We start from the raw sequence: 20,584 nt of genomic DNA, 5'->3' as shown, positions 1-20,584 counted from the left end.
AAGTTTTAAATCACAGGGAGTCTCTGTAAAAAGTTACCTTTGCAGAGTAAAATGGCATTTTGAGGGTTTTCATCCCTATCTACCAACATTAACCAAACCAGTCCATCCCCCTCATCTCCTCCAACCAGTGCCCTCTAGAATTAGGCAAGCTGCTGTTTCCAGATAAAACAAGAAAAACCTGACTGAGCATGACACAGCATAAGAAACGTAGCTTTTGTGAACTCAGGTGGTACATATCCAAAATTACACTGTCTACAGAAAAAGATGCAAAACCTTAGCTGTACTGGACACGATCCCAGCCCTTAGTGAAGCTGCATAAGGACCATTAAGATATGCTTATATATTACCTCCAAAGAGGATTAAATTATATCAATATAACTATCCATCCACGGAGCTTGGTACTATTGTTTTAGTAGAAAATAATCAAAATGTTTTACCAGTGCAAACAGTGTGCAGGACAAGCCCACAGCTATTTCACATTGCAGCTCCCTATCACGTACATTTCTAATATCTGATCGCAACAGGAAGGGGTCATTCCCATTAACAGAAAGAATTACCAGTTTGAAAAGCAATCCCTCACCAGTCCTCCTCCAAGCAGATGAACTTGACCTCAGATGGAACAACGGACGACGCCACTGTTAACACGTTCTCATGTAACAACTGCTGTATGTTAATAAAAAGTAAGTTTTGCCCCAATTCCACTCAATTACTTGTTCTAAGTATGTTATTTACTAATCATCTGCTTAACAACATATACCTCAAGTGACAACTGCTTTCTCCATCTTGGGGACACATTCAAGGATGGTAGCCACGACATGCCCATCAGTCATGTCCGTGGCAGTAGGCTCTGGTAAGACAAACTCACCCAGTTATTACTGCAGCAACATGACAAAGACATCGAGGTCGTTTAAAAGGAGTATTTTATTTACTTACCTGTCCTGATAAGCAGGTAAAGTTATTTAAGTTTCTCTGGATGTGACAGGAGTCCTGGGCCCCTTTTTGGTACTTTGAACAACCAACTCCTCCATACAAATGAAAACATTAACGAACTTTTTTAAGGACTGAAGGAAAGAAAGAGAGCTGGTCAGGGAAAGTAGAGTGGTGAAAACAAAAGAGGTGGCACACAAGTTGGCAGCAATTTAAGCTTGCTACTCAATGCATCAAAATATTAGTATCAACATCTTAATCATCTGAGTTCTAGTGCTACATATGCTTACAATATATTTAGATTGAAATAAAAGTAAAGACATCATTAGATATTAACCAAGTTTTTAAAAAAGAAATAGTGTCACAATAAGACTGCCATGGCCAAAAGAACACCTCTATTATGGGTTGTAAACTGCTGGAGTTAAATTCAAAGGACCACGTCAGCAACTTGCCCGTTAGACGGGACACCCTGGCAGCCTCTACGGTGAGGACACAGGAGGACTCTGCAGCAAGAACAAACTGGCTTTCCCCAAGTTTCACTCCGTATTCCCCTCCGCCAGGTCCCAAATATCAAGATCCAAATCTCAGAATGGAGCCCACAACAGAAAGGCAAGAGCGTCTCTGCTGAAATAACTGGAAGGGGCGTAGCACAAAAACTCCAGGTAGGGGCTTGACGCAGACTAGAAGAATCTCTACTTTGTGAGAAACATTTAATTCAACACAATGAATTACAAGAGGACAGATTTACAGAATAATAACCGTAACAGACTGTTCAAAAAGGAAAATAATTGTCACTGGCTGCAGTACGAGGTAAGGTTCCCCAAAGCAATACCTGGTAGAGCAGCAGCAAAGTACAATTCAGTCTTCTTGCAGTACTCCAAATGAGCAATATCAAAGATTTTTGTGTTTGCAAATCTTTAAGAAAAGAGTTAACATAGTATTGATCACTTTGGCACGGGATATTTTATAAAGAGCTTACACCTATTCAGATCACTAAGCTGAACTACCCCCAAAGGCTATTACTTTCCAGGCAATTCTCCCGGCCCCTTGCTGTCACTGCTCATCATTCTCACACGATAAAGGCTCTGGGAGCTACTTTCTTCCCCAAGTTTTGGGATACCAACAACTTGTACACCATAGCGTTAGTGGCACGATATTTAATCCACCACTTCATACTGTACTCTCAGCTGAGATGTCCATGCAGGAATTATGCAATGTATACCCTAAGACTAAAATAACTTTTGCAACCCAGTCCACGCATTCTCCAAGCTATAAAGTCTCGTCGTCTTCCCCTCTCCCTATCCTCCCTCCTCAGATAAATTCAGTTTTAGCCACAAGTTACCCCGATATGCTCACAGATGTACTAGAAGAGACTGAGGAATCAATCAAGGTACCCATGGTGAAGCCAAGTACTTATAAACACATTAAGGCAGGTTTCACGTTGTTTCATTTTTGGACACAAAATGCCAGTCACTTCACTGCACATGCAAATAAGAAAGATTTAATACTTAATAAAAAGCTTTAAATTCGTTTTTAGATATCAATTATAGAAAAATCAACCTTTTTTCCTTTCTTGTTTTAAAAGAGGTCAGAACATTACTGCACACGAAAGCAGATGTGTAGACACACCTACTGGAATGGATCCCCTTCCCTCCACACACACAGAAACAGAGGTCAGGGTTCTTGGCACCAGCAGAGAAAGGAGGAAGTTTTCCTCATTGTCAGTCAGAAATGAGTCATCCTTGCATTCTGAGTCGAGGAGGTCTCCCTGACCAGACTAAAACCAAAACAAAATATACCATAGAGTGGGTATATTTATCTTTGAAACTCTATTCGGCTACGCTTGGACATACACGCGACTCCGTATCAAAATCGTGCACAGTGGTGCATTCAGTGTAGTACTGGAACGAACTAAAAAGAACGATTGCCATTGATGTAAGACCAATTCCTCAAGTGTAACTTCCCCTACTAATCCAAACCTCAGGTGGAAGAGGCGCTGGCAGTTCATCTCTTGAGACTACACTTCCAAGACCAATGTGGTCTTGCGAGGAAAAGGAAATCCAGCGACCCGAATTGACACATGGAATGACAATCCACAACATAAAATGATCCCCCTACAGCCTGGTACAAACAGGTAGCCTAGAGCAGAGTAGCCAAGGAGTGAAACAGCATCTCTCTCACTCGCATTAGAGAGAAAATTGTTTCTATGGCTCACTGTTACAGGTAATTTGATAGAAAAGCCTAAAAATGTATCACCTATCACTGACCCACAATAAAAAAAAAAAAGGACAGGGAATTTGGTTCCTAGTATTTTCCCTCCCACCATTTTATATTCCTTTATTACCTCCCACTTTTGCATTCTGGATTACTCTACCCCTTTAGAAAAAGGAGGGGGAGTAGAGTTTAGTCGAGTTCCATCTTCAAAACTACCCAGCAATGAATGAACCATCAGCTTCTCAACGTTTCCTGAAGTGTACATCAAAACGCTCATCGGTACAGTTGGGTTCTTGGTGCAATTTCCTTGGCAGACACTCTTGGCTTTGTAAATAGTTGTGCTGACCTGGCTGATAGGGTTTATACTGGGAATTCTTAGATGGAACTCCCTAAAAGAAAGAGAGAAAGAGACCTTGTGAGTCAGTAAGAACTTTTTATATCTTTATAGCAAATGAGCCTTTAAACGAATAAAGCACCATTGCCATAACATATCCATTTCTTTATCTGCTGTTTTTCACCTTCAGACAGTTTCTTCTGGTTCTTTGCTGTTGCCAGACCTTTGCAGTAGAAGGAATGCACGATATTCACTGTCCAAATAAAGCCACTGTTAGTGACGTGGTGAAACAGGAAAGCATAGAGAGCCCAGATATAGAATCATAGAACCATGGAATGGTTTGGGTTGGAAGGAACCTCAAAGATCATCCAGTTCCAACCCCCCTGCCATGGGCAGGGACATCTTCCACTACACCAGGTTGTTCAAAGTCTCAGCCAACCTGGCAGATGAGGATACACACTGGGATAAGGTGGCGTCTCCCAACGGCCAAACAGATTCCACGTTATAATCAACCTTCCACAGCTTGAAGGATTGCTTAACATAAATCTCTTTTTCTTCTACCTGAAACACAGCTGCCACCCCCTCCAAAGGAACTTTGCTTTTTTCCTGGTATTTGTCCTAAAAAGTCTCTTTTTTCCCCTCCACGTTCCTGGTTCTTGCCTCACAGGCTCTGGAGTCGACGTAACGAAGCACCTGAGGTACTGGCTGTCTCAGTAACAGAACACTAACTGCTTTTCTTAGGCTAAAACTTAATTGACAATGAAAATCAGCCAGTTCTGTTTTCACCTCCCTGCATGAGCTCCACTGAGGATACATACAGCGCTCCTGGCGTGGGTTACATCAAAGGAAAACAGCAAGGAAACACTCTGCTTCGCAGCACGGAGCACTGTCCATGTCTAGTGCAACATCTAAGGGAACTCCTGTTGCTGTACCTTGGCTTTTTTCTGAATTACTACACAGTAACGACTCATCACTCAGAGCTCTTTTAGTTTACAAGACAATAAAAAAACCCTTCTAGTCGCACCTTTCAGAAGTTCCGCTGCACAAGTGAAAGTCAGACATTGCTTGAAAACAAGCAGCAAGTCCTTTGGGATGCTTTTAAGGGATGCACAATGTAAAGGCACATTTCTGTCACTCCTGCAGTTACTACTGTTACATTATCTTAAAACTTTTCAGATATTTCCAGATTTTGAATATAGATGTTCTTCTGTTACTTTCCGTTTATAAATTCCTGCCACATAGAAAGTTTTCTAGCAAATTCCTGCTTTTGATGGTCAGGTTGCTTTTTTCTAACTTTCTACAAATATTATTCAAAAAATTCCACAAATGTGCCCTCTAAAATACCCTGCAAGAAAACGTGTATTAAAAACACAAGCTAGAGAAAAAGGCGGGCAGGAGGAGAAACTGAGTCCACGAGATGGCAGCTGTGCTTTCTGCCCACAGTGTCCTCCAGCCTTTTGTAGGAAGTAACAAAAAAATAAATAGGGGGGAAAAATGACATCACAAGACAAATAGATTTTTAAGTAGTAATGCACTTTCAAGACAGAATCCTTCAAGCGCTGACATACACATTCTGGTTACACCTGACACAAGGTCCAGAACACTCCATGGCAACACAAGCACTCACCAGACACCATACCCATCAAAACATTTTATTTTTTCCTGAAAGCGTGGCTACTACACCCTGAAAAGTACACGCTAAAAAGCAAAAGTTTGTCAATATATACTAAGATCCTTCTAAAAACATTTCTGCCTTCAACGTAGTACAGTTTAAGACGAGAAAGGATGCTGCCACATTACCTGGACTATACATTCTCCATCTCCTGGTCGTGGTCCTGCTCTTCTTCCTCCTCTTCCTCCTCCTCTTCCTCACCTCCTTCTTTCTCTGAAGGAGCTTCCCCATCTCTTGCTATTTCTTCTACGTGGGCAAGCATGTCAGCCATCAGGGCTTCCTCCAGCCTCTTTCGCACCTGCTGCACCAGTTCCTCTTGCTTCCTGCCCCAAATCAATGAACACTGACATCAATCCTCAAAGCTGTAAATTTCGAGGGAAAGGAATCTTAAATCCCTCATACATGAGGCTGGGCAGACAAACATGGCTTTGGAAGAGCCCTCTAAGAACTGCATTGTAAAAAAATTGCATTGTAAAAAAATTGCCCGGCATTATACTGTAAGAAAAGCTGAAAGAAACACTTCAAAAGGTTGTCCAATATTTTCTTTTACAAGTCCTTAGCCTTGATTGTACCATTTTTAATTCTGGCTAAAATCTGCCTAATCTAGCAGCTGATTCAAGACTTTTTTTTTTTTAAATTCCTAATATTAATATTAATTTAAACAAGAAAAAGTCAGCTATCTTGCTCAGATTTCCGAAAATGACACTGGAGAAAATTAATTTTCTGACCATTTCAATCTTTTTGCTCACTCTCCTTTTGAGTCACAATTTTAAATTTTACAGCTCCTTTTCTGTCAAAGTCACAGTGAAGTAAAGAAGTGATCCACAACCTGTGGCTTACGTGACTCCTATTTCATCTCAGCCACAGGAAATCATAAAGTTACAAACAGGCCATTTTTCCTGCTTGTTCATGTATAAATCAAGCACAAAAAAAGGCATCCTGTAATTCAAAAAGATTTGCCAGTCAAACAGTCAAAACAATCACTACTTTAAACACTGTTAATGAATGCAAAGTAGTGTCCTTTCAGGTTGCTGCCTTTGGTATCTTCAGTTCTCTAGCAAGTGCTTAAAGCTGAATTCAACCAGTTTTGATTTAGCAAATAATTCGTTACTGAAAGCAGGCTGCATCTAAAGAAACTGCATCCTTGTTCGCTGCCACCACAGCAGTTGGTGCTTTTCTTTGCTCCTGTGCTGACACAGAGTAAGGGGAAGAGAATCAATCTGCACTGTTCTGGATTTCTCCAATCCCTTCTTTGCTCAGAGGTGCCTTAATCAAGGTTACTCAAATTCAGACATCTTTTTCAATAAAAGGATAGTATAAATACTATGGATTGGAAAACAAACAAACAAACAAAATCTAGAAAACCCAAAATGGGAATGGAAGTTGTTTCCATTCTGCTTCTGGAAAACAAACAATAAAAAGTCACAGAATCATGGAATGGTTTGGGTTGGACCCAAAGATCATCTAGTTCCAAACCCCCTGCCATGGGCAGGGACACCTTCCACTACACCAGGTTGCTCAAAGCCTCATCCAATACTAAAGAATACAATAAAATACTCTGACATGAATGAAAAAAAAATGAACCCAAAACCTCAGAGTAACTGAACATGGTCAAGACAAAAAGTAATGGGCTTTAAGTAGATGCCTCTAAGAGAGCAACTTCGTGCAACAATTTTTTTTCTATTCTACCGATGAAGAGATGTGCAAACTAATTCAGCAAGCCACAGTGCTGCATCAGGCATTTAAACTTGCCATTAAAAAAAAAAAAAAGGGTACTGTTTTACCACGAGAAACCAGTTGGACTTCATGATCTTCAAGATCTCTTCCAACCTAAACAATTCTATGACTCTAAGACTGTAAGTGATATTTCTAGTCAATACCGAATATCTTCGTCTGTCACCATGAACGCTTTGCAGAGTGGCTGTGAGGTGTTCAGCCACACTCCAGGATTCTTCTCGACGGCCGCAGACAGCTGCCCGGTGATGGGCATCGTGCTCGTGTGCAGAGCACTAGCTATGGCAGAGAGGAGGGTTTCATCAGTGCAGCCAGGTCCAACCCCTGCAGTTGGGAGGAAAAGTGATAATCGACATTGCACGAGACGAAAACAGCAAACCAGGACAACAGGCATCATTTAAATTTTAATGGCAAAGCACATACTATCGTGTAGAAAGCTAACACAACATAAATCTAGTCTTAAATAACTTCTAACAGCACCTGTACCTCCAAGGTTACTTAAACCTAGATCAATTCTTCATTCTGTTACACAAGAAAAAAACAAAATGGGAATGGAAGGTGTTTCCATTCTGCTTCTGGAAAACAAACAAACAAACAAATCATAGAATCATAGAATGGTTTGGGTTGGAAGAGACCTCAAAGATCATCTGGTTCCAAACCCCCTGCCATGGGCAGGGACACCTTCCACTACACCACATTGCTCAAAGCCCCATCCAACCTGACCTTGAACACTGCCAGGGATGGGGCAGCCACAGCTTCTCTGGGCAACCTGCTCCAGTGCCTCACCACCCTCAGTGTAAAAAATTTCTTCCTTCTATCTCATCGAAATCTCCCCTCTTTCAGTTTAAAGCCATTGCCCCTTGTCCTGTCACTACCCACCCTTGCAAAAAGCCCCTCTCCAGCTTTCCTGTAGCCCCTTTAGGTGCTGGAAGGCTGCTATAAGAGTCCAGAAGCTTTGCTTCCGTATCCCCTTAGGACAAAGGGCACTGAGGCTCCCAGCCAGGGTACTAACAGTTCCTGCTGGAGCCAGAATGGTCCACAGCACTGACGAACAAGGAGGTCAATCACAACACCTTCAGGTCACCACTGATTGGTACCAAAATGCCACCCCTCCGCTCACCTTGTAAACCTTTTGGGAGGTCCATTGTTTTCACCAGCTCCTCTGCAATGTCAAAGGCATTCAGTCCACTTAATTTCTTCTCCCAGAAGAGCTGACATCAAAGAAAGTGTTTATTGGCACAAAACAGTAACGGAATTGACAGCTACACAAAGCACCTGTTTACTATCAAAAGAGGGAAGAACACTGGTGCAGACAATTTTATACTGGATTTACTAGAGAAGGGGTCTGCCGTGTGTGACACAGGGAACAATCCTCGCTGCCAACCAGTCCCACAAAGACTCTGCCCTAATTTGCTGCCTTGAAAAAGGCCTTCTTTTTTTCCAGGAACTGGTACTTTCACTGCTTCTGAACTGGAACGGCAAGGCAAGGCTTACTGGCTTTTATCTAGGCACATAGCGTGTGGGGCAGCCTTTTTTACAGCACTATTCATAGAATGGTTTGGGTTGGAAGGGACCTCAGAGATCACCTAGTTCCAACCCCCTGCCATGGGCAGGGACACCCACCACTATACCAGGTTGCCCAAAGCCCCATCCAACCTGGCCTTGAACACTGCCAGGGATGGGGCAGCCACAACTCCTCTGGGCAACCTGGTCCACTACCTCACCACACTCTGAGTGAAAAATTTTTTTCTTATATCTAATCTAAATCTCCCCTCTTTCAGTTTAAAGCCATTGCCCCTTGTCCTGTCACTACATGCCCTTGTAAAAAGTCCCTTCCAGCTTTCCTGTAGCCTCTTTAACTACTGGCAGGCTGCTATAAGATCACCCCGGAGCCTTCTCTTCTCCAGGCTGAACAGCCCCAACTCTCCCAGCCTGTCTCCAGAGCAGAGGTGCTCCAGCCCTTGCATCATCTCCGTGGCCTCCTCTGGCCCCACTCCTACAGCTCCGTGTCCTTCTGATGTTGGGGACCCCAGAGCTGAAGGCAGCACTGCAGGGGGGTCTCAGGAGAGCAGAGCAGAGGGGCAGAATCCCCTCCCTCGCCCTGCTGCCCACGCTGCTCTGGATGCAGCCCAGGACACGGTTGGCTTTCTGGGCTGCCAGCACACGGTGCCGGTGCCGGCTCATGTTGAGCTTCTCATCACCCAACACCCCCAGGGCCTTCTCCTCAGGGCTGCTCTCAGTCCATTCTCCACCCAGCCTGTCCTTGTGCTTGCGATTGCCCGGACCCATGGGCAGGACCTTGCACTTGGCCTTGTTGAACTTCCTCTCTTGCTGTCTCATATATACCACATAAGTTAAGAAATGTGAAGAATTATATCCAAGCTCTTCCCAAAGTACAGCGTTATTTTATTCCTCTAGCAGTTTCTTGTGAGAACAACCACGTCCGGCCCTTTACCGTATTTTGAATCACAGGTTCTCCTCCAGCTTAACAACATGTGAGCACACGGTTTGGTGGGAAGTCAGATACTTTACCTGGATCCACCTTCGACTCTGAGTCCACATGTATAAGGCTGTTCAATGAATAGCTGGAGTACCATTTGTCTGGCAAGAAAGCAATTTCATCTAGGCTGAGAAACTAAGAATTTACCCCAAACAGTCCACACGTGTTCCCTTTTCACGACTGTCAAAATTTGAGTGCAACTGAACCCACATCACCTCTCCAACTACCAGCTCCCAACAAGGGGAATAAGGGCAGTTGCAGACCAAACAGACAGGCTGGATATTCTCCAGCTTATGACTTTTAAAGAGGTGAATTTTAAGCCAGCAGACGACAGCACTTAGCACTGCTTTTAAATTTTGAGAAGACATCTGAAGCCTGCTGACCGGAGGTTAAAATATACTGCAGCCTGATGAAATACTTTAAAGCTGTAATTTAACAGACTCTTGGATATATAATGCAGAGAAGGACAGCAGAAAGAGCAAGTCTGACCTATTTTGTGCTATGTAATAGAAAACAAAATATATGAACCTGCACGTGTACATATGTTATACGTACAGTATATATATACACACACATACAAACCTCCAAATGGCCTTCTCAGAAAACAGACTCCAACGTTGTCCCAAAAAGAAAAAGGATTACGTAAGGAAAGCACAAGCAGAGCCTACGAAGTAGTTACACCAAGTAGTAACGTGAGAGGCAAAACTACACAGGTCAGACGACAACATCTTTGTGCACAGGGGCTGATCTCTGCCGTCACACATCAGCTGCACTCACACATCAACCCCTTCCACGACAGGGACACAAATCTCCAACCAGCTCAGGGTTTGCATATCAATGTCATATCTTTAGTGTCCTCTTTTATTGTCTTAACTAGCCACAGGGTTTATAGGAATAGCAACAACACTATGAACACACGTGCCCTACTTCCTTAGGAAATCATGTTAAAACACCACCAACCTGTTTAAAAAAAAAAAAAAAAACAAAACACCAAAAAACCCCAACCAAAACCAAAACATCCAACTCCACTTCAAATAGAACCTAACTCACACTTCAGAAAGGTAGTTTTAAAGTTTGCAAAAAAGGTTTTCAATGAGAGGTGGGTATTTTTTTTAATGCTGTTGAAATCACTTTCCCTCTTGGAATGATACATTCGAATTCCACCAGACCTGCAAGAGTTTAAAAGGCACTGATAATTGATACTGCTGACAGCATCTGAACAGACGAGGGAAGCTGAACACCTAGTTTCCAAAAGATATAAAGATGGGCTCACTACAGGAAAGGATTCACAGAATCCCTGGTGTGAGCTCTGGGGAAGCAACAGGCTGTCAGCTCCAGGTGATATTAAGGAGAACATCTTCCAAAGGCTGCTTTGAACAGGTACATCTTATTTTACCAGTGCCCAGCTTCAAAGCCACACTTGTCCTAAGCACACTTTTTGCATCCTTTCACTAGATGAAATTAAGCTGAAAGATTTCCTTTAATTTTGGTGTATTCTTCTTGTTTGCAAATAAGGCAGTATGATAAGAAACACACTTTGATACTGTATTAATGACATTCCAAGTGAATTTATGACCTTATTCATACAGGCAGAGTTAACTACTGACGATACACACATCTGAAAATGAAAAAAAGGCTCACTCAGGGGGTGCAATCCCTTGCACTACATCACAAACACCACATTTTACGTGGCCTGTACACCAACAGGGATTTCTTGAAACACAGAATTCTTATCCAATTGGAACATTTGACAGCAATTCGAATTACAAGGCAAATGGCCCCTGAAGCGGTTACGACATCTGTCTAAATCTGTAGATAACACTTAATTTCAGCATTGAGGAAAGGAAGGCTTAACTACAACAGAACTGTAATCTAAACAAAGGTTGGAGTCTAGCAATAAAACAGTGCAGACTATATATATATTAACTATATATATAATATATAGTTAATAATATCTATATATTGGAAATGAGTTTTGCTCCGATTTTAAAAGCTGGGAGCACTGTAAGTCCTTGTTTCTGAAACATCAGAGACTTCAAATTAACACAGACTACTTGTTCAGCATCACAAAACTAAAGTGGTTTCTTCTGGGACCCTCCCAGCAGCAAAACCAGAAGTTTGTTAGTTCTAGAGAAGAAGCTACTGGAGAAGTCTCACCTGCCGGGGCTGGTCCACAGCTTTCTGAGGATCACTCTTCACCTTGTTGCTGGGATGGTTTGTGATCTTTGTCACAGGTTGTTTGAATATGGAAGCTGTCTGTCTGACGGGCAGTGCTGTGTTCAAATCAGGCTTGCCCTAAAAATTTCCAACGAAAAGGAGGGGGAAAAACCCACACAAATATTTTCAATTTACTAAAACGCTACTGCAGCCATGAAGATACACAGCAGGGAAAAGAAGAGTTCATGGAGTTGAAAACTTGTCTGATCTCAAGCTAGATGAGTTAGACTGCTAAAACTGTGTAACCACGTCAAAATCTTGCTTTAGACCTATCAAAATTAAATCCAGTTTTCCACACTTTCACATTCTACTTAACATACCAGCCTCCTCGCGTTCTAGTTTGTTACACGCACTGGTTTTATACCAATTTTGACAGAATTTAGGAGCCAGAACACTCAGTTTTCACTCTGACAAGCCACCTGCAGGTCACAAAACCAGAAGATTTTGACACAATGTTTGTAATAATTAGAAAATTAGGATGTGGGATTTAGAGACCAGTTTGTTAATCCAGAAACCATTCTAAACCATTCTGTCGACATCCAGCTGTAGACACAAATAAATCAATACAGCTGGAACCTCAATTGGCTTTTTTACCTTCAGCTCTTAACAAAACTCAAGTCTTTGAACAGAGCTCATAACAATCAAGTTTTCACTACATTTTGTGTCAGTGGAAACTTGGGAAGACCATTCCCGTTCCCGAGATCTAACATGCAAGTCTTGAAATGGCTGTAGGACATACTTTGTTCTCCAGAATGCAGACAGACATATTTATTCATGAGGTGTAGAAAAGATGTATTCAGGACAAATATCACTCTGAACCACGTGTATGCTAATCCATTTATAAGCCAATGATAACTATTCGTACATTTATGGAAAAGTTTGGGCAAAATGTGTAGCCTGTGAGATGTGCTAGCTGCTGGTCTCTGCAGCAACACGTTTCTTCTGAACTATCTCTACAGCACCTCGTGCCGTAAGTACATGTTCCAGTCACTCTGATGATGAGGATTCTTGACTGGTTGACGTATTTAGAAAATAAGCATTATGCTGTTTTCCACACTTAGTGTTTAGGTGTGTAGACACAAGCTTTTGGGTTCTGAAAGAGCTTTTAGCATCTGATGAAGATACTTGGGGATGACTTGAGCCAATCTATCCAGACAGACAGTACACCAACATCACTGTAACCTTGACTGAACCTTACCAATCAAAATTACCAGGTGCCAAACACAGACTCTTTTATTTTGTTCTACAAATAGGCCTTGTCATCCTCTTTTCTCTTCAGCTTTTTGCCCAAAATGCATCCTCTCCTTAGATCAATTCCAAAGCCAAGACACCAGCCTACCAACAGCTCCAGGGAGTTGCTGCATTACCTCCTCATCCCTGCTGTCCCACACCACTCTTCCCTCCTCCCCCAAACAAAGGCCAGAGCAGAGTGGAGCTGCTGCACAGTCACAGGCACCAGCTGGAGATTTGGGGCTCTGGAGGAGATCCTGCCAGAGAAGGGGATCTCGCACGGCAGGGAGGGGAGGAGAGGAGGATGCCAGCCCCCTCTCCAGCCCTTCTGCACAGATTCAGCAGTACCACAATATTCTTCCATGGTGTCAGTACCCTGGAAGAACCCGTGAATCGCAGTATTTGTCCAACATCCCCTAACAGAGATGCTACCTCACACATGAATTACACACTGCTTAATTTTCACGGGCTCACAGATATTGTTCCGAGAGGCAGCCTGGCCACTACAATAGCAGATGGCAAGGGGAAAGCTGCCACTGCATCCTAGTCTTACTTTGGCTTGGTTGGAACAGTCGTAGCGCATCCTCTGTCTGTTCTTGTTCATTTTATTCATCAGCATTTTTCCTGTGCGGAAGTCAAAAGAGCTCAGGTCCATGGAGCTCCCCAGGTAGCGCGCCAGCTGGGGCTTGCTTCGGAACTTTTTACCACTTGGGCTGAAAAAAAAAACACAGAAAAGAACCAAGGAGGGAAATTAAAACCCTCTGGACTTCAATACCAGCACTCGCTGCAACTCAGGAGAACAAGTTTTATTTCCTTCATGAAAAACGTGTGTTGAACTTCCAAGAATGAAGCTCACATTAAACTCCAAATGAATATTATTGCTTTCATGTCAACTCCTCCTCATGATTACTGTGGAAGAGACAAATTAAGTATAGACCATGTTAAAATGTTTTTATATGCACAGAGGAAGATTCAAACTAGGTATAAATGAACATAGTGTAATTCACACAATAACAGACATCGGGGATATCAGCACAGATGTACTTATCACTCAGTTGTCTCAAATAAAAAATGCCCATTTTCAAGCATGATCTCTCCTCCCAGGAGCACCACAAATGTCTCCTCAGACTCCTTCCCCCCTGTCTCGAATAGCACATTCAGGTTTGATTACAAGTCTTTGGTACCATTCTGAACACTTAACTTCAGGATTACACAGGAGCAAGGAGAAAGAACAGAAGTGAACTGCTGACAAGCTGCAAAGCAAGGAATCACCAAGCTTAGGTGATGCAAAGATAAAGGTCAAAACCCTGGAAAACTTTCCATCAGTGGCAAAACGGAAAGAGATTCTTTTAAAACACCTGGTTTCACGTGAAAGACTACAGCCTGGCAAGCAGGCACAAATTATTCCAACTCGTTGTTGTTGTTTGTTTTAAATAATATAACCATTTGTACTACTGAAAAAAAACCACTGCGAGGTGAAGTGCTTTTATTTTTTATGCATAAAGCAAAAATAAGCCAATGTGTTATGACTGCAGTGCAGAACTATAGTAGCACCTACTTATTAGGGTGTCTCTTTTTTCCCACTGAGGAGGGAAGTGGTATCAACGCAACTTCTACCTGCTGGAGACAAATCAATGCCAATGATGTTTAAATGCTTTCTGAGGACAGCTGGAGCTTTGTGATTAAGATTACCTTCTGTTACTCCTGAAGCCAGGCTGCTTGTTGCGAGGTTTCTACTTGAAGGCCAAGAATAACTTGAAATAAAGTTGTCACAGGATGAGAGGAAAGAAGTATTACTAACTGTTTCAGCAGCACAGACCCCACTTTACCACAGTGGTGGTGTTCATGCTGATAAGATACTAACAACCTCTCTAGGGCCTTCTCAAACAAAAAAAGCTCCAAGGAAAAAGCCTCTTTCGAACACATTATCTGCTTCCTTGAAGCCTTTATTAAGGGAAAGGTCTGAAAAAATAGCATAAGCATAGAATTTCTAGTATGGGATAGTGTATTCTAGTATAGTAACAGCAAAGCAGTTAGCTCAAGTTAGACTGTCTATGTAAAAAAAATAGATTAAAAAAACCAAAAACAAAACCAGAAAGAACCAAAGTATTAAAAAGTCTCCAAAAACTGAGACAAGGTTAATATGAATTACACTAAAACTGGAAAAGTGTCTCCAAGGACTTAGGACCGAAAGGTTGTGGTCATCCCCTACACAGCATCTGCTTAGGAAACTCCTGGCCCAAACTGCTCCCAAGCTGCTTGTCCTGCCCCCTACCTACTCCCCACCACCATCACTGCTCAAACATGAAAGCATTCATGCAAATGCACAGTTAACCAGGCGAGGAAAATAATCCACCTTTAGAGGGCAGGCAGAAGAGGAGGAAGCACTTTATCATTATTCCTCAGCTGGACCCGTTCGTTATGGGACTACATAAACACTTAGGCCAGAAGACGACAGAGAGAGCAGGAATAAGCAGACAGGAACAGAGACTGGGTCCAGACTCAAATTTGAAACCACTTTTTTAAAACATAGAGTTATATGCCTCAATCCAGAAAGAGGAATAACCAACTCCAGCAGCTTCTAAGCCAGAGCCACTGCTGCCGTCAGTGAAGCCAGGAGAAACTCCTACTATATGAAGAATACGACACTGCTTCCTCTTCCAAGATTTGCAGCTCCAAATTACGGCTTAGTGTCTTAGTAATTTTAAAAATAACACATTACAGTGAATTGTGACCTTAGAGGCACAGTGTAACTTCCAGCACAACAGAGACAGATATGCTCAGAGACAGTATTTTAAACGAACGCAGCCCTTCTGCTTTTTCTTTATTTAATATGTGTTCTAGTAATTTTGCAATGGATCCGAAAAGCTGCTCAAAGCCCACATACGTCTAAAAAAAAAAAACCCACCTGAAATGACTCAGAGTCCTGTCTCTTCCTGGGGAAGCTTGGCCCAAAGGAAAAGCACTGAAATGTTCAGAAGAAAAACTTTTATTGCAATTATGTCTTGACAAAGGCAATACCATCCCGAGTTTCTCCGGTGCAACGGCAGACCGAGGAACAAAGTTACAACTCAAAGTAAACACGGAGAGGAAGTGGCTGGTGTGCTCCGGAGCTCCTGGGTCCCTGTGCAGGAGCATGTTTGGTAGGACACAGCCATTGAGGGCACCTACAGACACCTGGGAGGGTCAAAGAGGAAAGGAAAGGGGGGGGGGGGGGGCGGAAGAGGCAGCCAAAAACCCCACAAAAGTCGAGCAGCAGGATTGCTTACAGCACGTCACAAGGCACAAAACCTGTAAACCAGCATTTACGAATTCCGGACGTCGTTAAAACGCTCACGTGCCCTTTAAATGTCACGAAATACGAAATTTCTCTCCTCCCACTCCAGGGCGAAAGCTTTGCTCTGCACTCCTGGTTGTGACACACAAAAGACTTTTTGGAGAGACCCAGAAGCGAGACGTCTCGCTACGAAGCCGCAAAAACCCGACGTCTCCCGAACACCACCGTGCCGCCACGAGCGCGCCGCGGAATCGAGCTCTTCCGCACGCCGCCGTGCCACGAGGAGCAAAGCAACTGCAAAGTTGCAAACCATTTTACGTGCCCGTCCATCAAAAGCTCCAACGCATTATCCGCCCGCGCTGCCTCGCCGCTAACAGAGCGAACCCCGAGGGGTGGTACGGCCAAACCCAGACCACCCCCATCTGTTATCCGCAGGCGTCGTGGGCGCGGATTAAGCGGAATATGTGGCAGCCTATGGAAGGGCCAGGCGCTGCCAGGTGCCCGCTGCTCTCCATGTGCAGCTCACCCTTTGTTTCCTGCCTTATATTCTTAAGGAGAGACGGCTTGAAGCCCAGGCCCTCTCTCTCCCCTCCTCCCTCATTACACAAGTCTCCTCCCCTCCGCTCTCCCCAGTTAGCCTCCGCAGATTCTGCACAACTTGGAAGCGAGGGACAAAAGACAAAAAAACGAACCCAAAAGAAATCCAACCGTCGCCTGCCTCTTAAAGAAACGGGGCCAGGAACAAGCTCCGTACAAAGGGTGACGGATGGCGTATGCCCAAAGCCTCGTTTCCTCGATGGGGGGGTGACTGGTACAACGTGAAATGTTTTACCCTTCCCCGTTTCAACCGCGCTCCCTCCTGCGCGGAGCTGGGGAGTCAGAGCCTACACCCCAGCTCCCTCTGCTGCACCCCCCTCCCCAGCTCTGCTCCAGGCAGGGGCCCCTCGGGTGCTGTACACCCCTTGGGTGCTGTACACCCCCAACACTGCTTCCCAGGGAGAGACGGGTACCCTGGGACACCTCACACGCTGCCACCGTTGGTCCCCCTCTCTCACAGCATCTTCACGTTATCCCTGGCTGCAGCATCTGCGCTGAGTCCTGCCTCGGTGGCCCCACACTCCAACAGCTCCGTTATCCTGGGATGGGCTGGCACAGACATCCTCCCAGCTTTCACCAGCGTGCAGAAGAGCAGGGGATCCCTCCAGCTGCCATAACCCACCCCACGTCTTCACGCATCCACGCAGCGGCATCTCCCCATCCCTCCACAAACAGGTGCCCCCAGCTCTGCACGGAGCAGCCTCAGGGGATTGAGCTGTCCCTTCCCACCTCAGCTGTCCCAAGCAATACTTCCACGCATGTGGAGGCCCCGCACCGCTGCCAGCAGCAAGGGTGCAAGGGATGCTCCCTGTCCCGCAGGGCAATGGGGTTATCTATTCCGTAACTTGGGCTCTGACCACAAAAAAAAACAAACAAACAGCAAAAAAAACATCAAAAAAACCCACCAAACCCCCCAAAACCAGCTTTGATACACACAATACAATCACTCAAATTTCCAGAAGCATCCCACCATTAAATCAAAACCCGAGTGGCAGTCCCGAAACACAGGACCGAGCCCAGCTATAACCAGTCATTTTTAGAAGGCTCATCTCAAGCATCACGCAGGTTCTGGGGGGAGCTGGGGGTAAAACAGAACAACCAACAAATAGCAAAGTACGGTCTCGGTAAAAGCATTCTCCTCCAAGATTGTTTTTGGGGAAAAAAGTATACAGACTAAAATATACTTGGGGGGAGCAGGGTGTTAAAAATGTTTTCTTCCAACTTTTTGCATAGGAGCTGCATAGGTAAGAAATTCACAAAGAAATAAGCTTCATCCAAGAGATACGTTAAATTTTCCTGAACAGTGACGTCAACAACTCCTTGAAGGAGAGATGAGCAGTGATCCCAAACTTCTCTGACACTTGGTCATCAAACCTTCAGCAGAAAAAACACAGTGAAGAAAAGCCACACAACGCAGCACTAAATTGTCCTTCCCCTCGGTGGGAACACTGAGTTCGAAGAAAACCTTTGTAGTCAAAACTCTCTCAAAGACAACCCGCCCCTTTGACAAAATCCCTTTTCCTGAAATCCTACACCCCTGCACCTCTCCTGCTCCCTCCGAATTTGGCCCACAAGCCCCACATCAGCCCAGACATCTTCTTGGGTTTCCCAACTCTTAAGCCACAGGCAGATGAGAAGACACACTCCAGTTCAAAAAAACTTCTGCACAATCAACAGCTGGTAAGCACAGGGTTCTAGGGCTGTTTTTAAAAACCCGCCCAGTCTTACGCCTCGAGGAAGGTTTAATTTCCAGCCAGCAACCAGCTCACGCACTCACATCTGAACATAACCCAGCACAACCCATTTGTCTCCTCGCCCAAAGCAGAGCTCAGATTCCACAGAAACCTTCCGGCAGAAAGCAGGTGCTGCCAGTGCGCGGGGTGACAAAGGCAAACACCCAACGGAAAACCAAGCAGCCCTGAAAAGCAGCAACTGCCACCCCGCTGCTCACCACCTCGGCTCCACGCTCATCGTTCCCAAACCGGGCACGCCGTTCTCCAAGTGCACTGACTGCGTCTGGACGTTCAGGGTAGCCAGACAAAAAAAAAAAAAAAAAAAAAAAATCGTCCAGGTAAAGGACAGGCAGAAAGAGCAGAGGAATTAATAAATTGCCACACACGTGTTTTCCACTCTGAGGCAATGCAAAATGCAGCAGTAACCAAAAATTAGCGCAGCAGGGCCCTATTACACCTCTGTTCCCTGTCCAAATCGATATAAAGGGAAAATCCATTAGGACTTGGGAATAAAAATACGCTACTTATACTCTCTCTCCCTAAGCTCAGCTCTGAGACCACAACTTTCCAAATAAAATAAAGTCCTGGAAAAACAGGGATCTTTTAAGCTTCCAGCTGCTGCCAGTGGTCTTTTCTTCTCCCCAGCAAGCCCAAGCGGCCAGCGGCGGAGCCGGCATTCCAGCTTCACGCTTTCGAGGACGATATCGGCTGGTTACTCACCGCCCAGCACGGGGCTTTTCTCCCAACCACCACCTGATTTAAAAAACCGGGAACCTAACACGTGTGGAAGCTGACGGCACGCGTTCCGCCAACTGGAAAGGCCGGATAAGGCCACCTGGATAACTTCTGCTACGCTCCTCCGGCTCCCGACGGACCCAAGTGTCGCACCTCAGCTCGCGGGTGCGCCGAGGCCGCCTCTTCTGGGTGCCAGAAGGATCCATATGTCCCACCTACAGCCATATGAGACATACGTTGATATTAATAGCAATCCTTCAGGCAGAGCGAGCGGCTCCCCAGCCATACGCTTCCCCAACAGCAATATTCCCAGGATAACGCACCGGGACTCTGCCCTACAGCAACAGCCATCGCTGCAGGGAGGTGAACACTTCTTCCTTCGCCCTATCCCTACTTCTCCCTTCGCCCTACCCCAAATTCCTTCAAATGCACAAAAAGCAGCAGACGGAGCCCCAACAAGCCGGGCAGCCACTCTCGCCCGTACCCTGGCGACTTCACACCTTATTTATTTGACATTTCAAGATAAAACCAGGCTGGATTTGCTCGGAATAAGCCATCCTGAAGGGACGGAGCTCCCGAAAGGCCGCTGCCCCCTTCCACAGAGCCCATCGCCTCCCGGCGGGCCGGGTGAGCACCCCCCGACCCCGCCGCGCTACAGAGCACCTATAGCGGCTCGTGCCACTCGGTACCTATAGCCGTGCCGGCCCCCGCGGCACGTCACCTGTAGCGACAGACAGACAGACAGACACGGGTCGGCGCCTTCCGCACAGCCCCGGCCCGGCCTCCCGCCTCCTCCTGACCCCCCGCCGCGGAGAAGCGCGGCCCGGGCCCCCCCCCCCGCGCCCGAGGCGGAGGCGCCGCGGCCCGGCTGAGCGCTCCCACCTCTTCCGCTCCATCGCGGCTCGGCCCGCGGCCTCTCCCTCCTGCCGCCTCCCGCCGGCTCTTCCCGGCGCGCCGCGCTCTCCTCCCGCCGGCGGCTGTTCCACGCTCCGGCCGCTCCCGCCGCCCCCCCCTCCCCTCCCCTCCGGGAGGCGGCGCTACGGCCGCGGCTCGTCCCGGTCCCGCTCCCGCCCGCCGCCCTCCCCGAGCGCGGCCTCCGGGCCCCGGCGCCGCTCCGCGGCCCTCCCGCCTCCTCCACGCCGAAGGCGGCCGCTCGCTCCCGCCCGCCCGCCGCGGTTCCGCTCCCGCCGCCCCCACCCCCCCCCCGCCACCGCGCCGCGCCTGGATCCCTCCGCCCGCGCGCGCCGCCAGGATATAGTTCCTCCTCGCCGCCTCGCTCGGCGGGATGCCGGCCCCGCCGCCCTCCCCCGGCGCGCACCCCGCTCCCCTAGAAGCCCCCCCCCGGCCTTACCCCAGCGCCGGGCGCCGCAGCCCCCCGCGGTGTGCCGGCCCCGCCGCTTTGGGCATCTTCCCC

The 20,584-nt window shown here is 46.0% G+C and overlaps 1 protein-coding gene across 1 annotated transcript; it reads right to left on the bottom strand.

Moving 5' to 3' along the window:
• Positions 1-1,886: 1,886 nt before the first annotated feature.
• Positions 1,887-20,078, bottom strand: MBD3 (methyl-CpG binding domain protein 3). The gene is made up of 8 exons (XM_086627641.1): positions 20,053-20,078; positions 15,737-15,793; positions 13,382-13,541; positions 11,539-11,676; positions 8,002-8,092; positions 7,028-7,205; positions 5,276-5,470; positions 1,887-3,530 (listed from the first exon to the last, which is right to left on the bottom strand). Exons 1-7 carry the CDS (start codon positions 20,064-20,066, stop codon positions 5,281-5,283), a joined length of 828 nt encoding a protein of 275 aa, XP_086483767.1. The 5' UTR covers positions 20,067-20,078; the 3' UTR covers positions 1,887-3,530; positions 5,276-5,280.
• Positions 20,079-20,584: the final 506 nt, after the last annotated feature.

Source organism: Tauraco erythrolophus, chromosome 28 (genome assembly GCF_009769465.1).
Source record: "Tauraco erythrolophus isolate bTauEry1 chromosome 28, bTauEry1.pri, whole genome shotgun sequence".
In the NCBI taxonomy this organism is placed as follows: domain Eukaryota; kingdom Metazoa; phylum Chordata; class Aves; order Musophagiformes; family Musophagidae; genus Tauraco; species Tauraco erythrolophus.
Note: the sequence above shows the minus strand (reverse complement) of the source record. Positions and strands in the feature narration are given on the sequence as shown.

Coding starts and splice junctions, on each gene's coding strand:
- MBD3 (XM_086627641.1), bottom strand. Junction 13,542..15,736: donor AGGACTCTGAGTCATTTCAG/GTGGGTTTTTTT, acceptor TTTTTTTTTCAG/CCCAAGTGGTAAAAAGTTCC. Junction 5,471..7,027: donor GTGACAGACGAAGATATTCG/GTATTGACTAGA, acceptor GATTTGGGGCAG/GAAGCAAGAGGAACTGGTGC.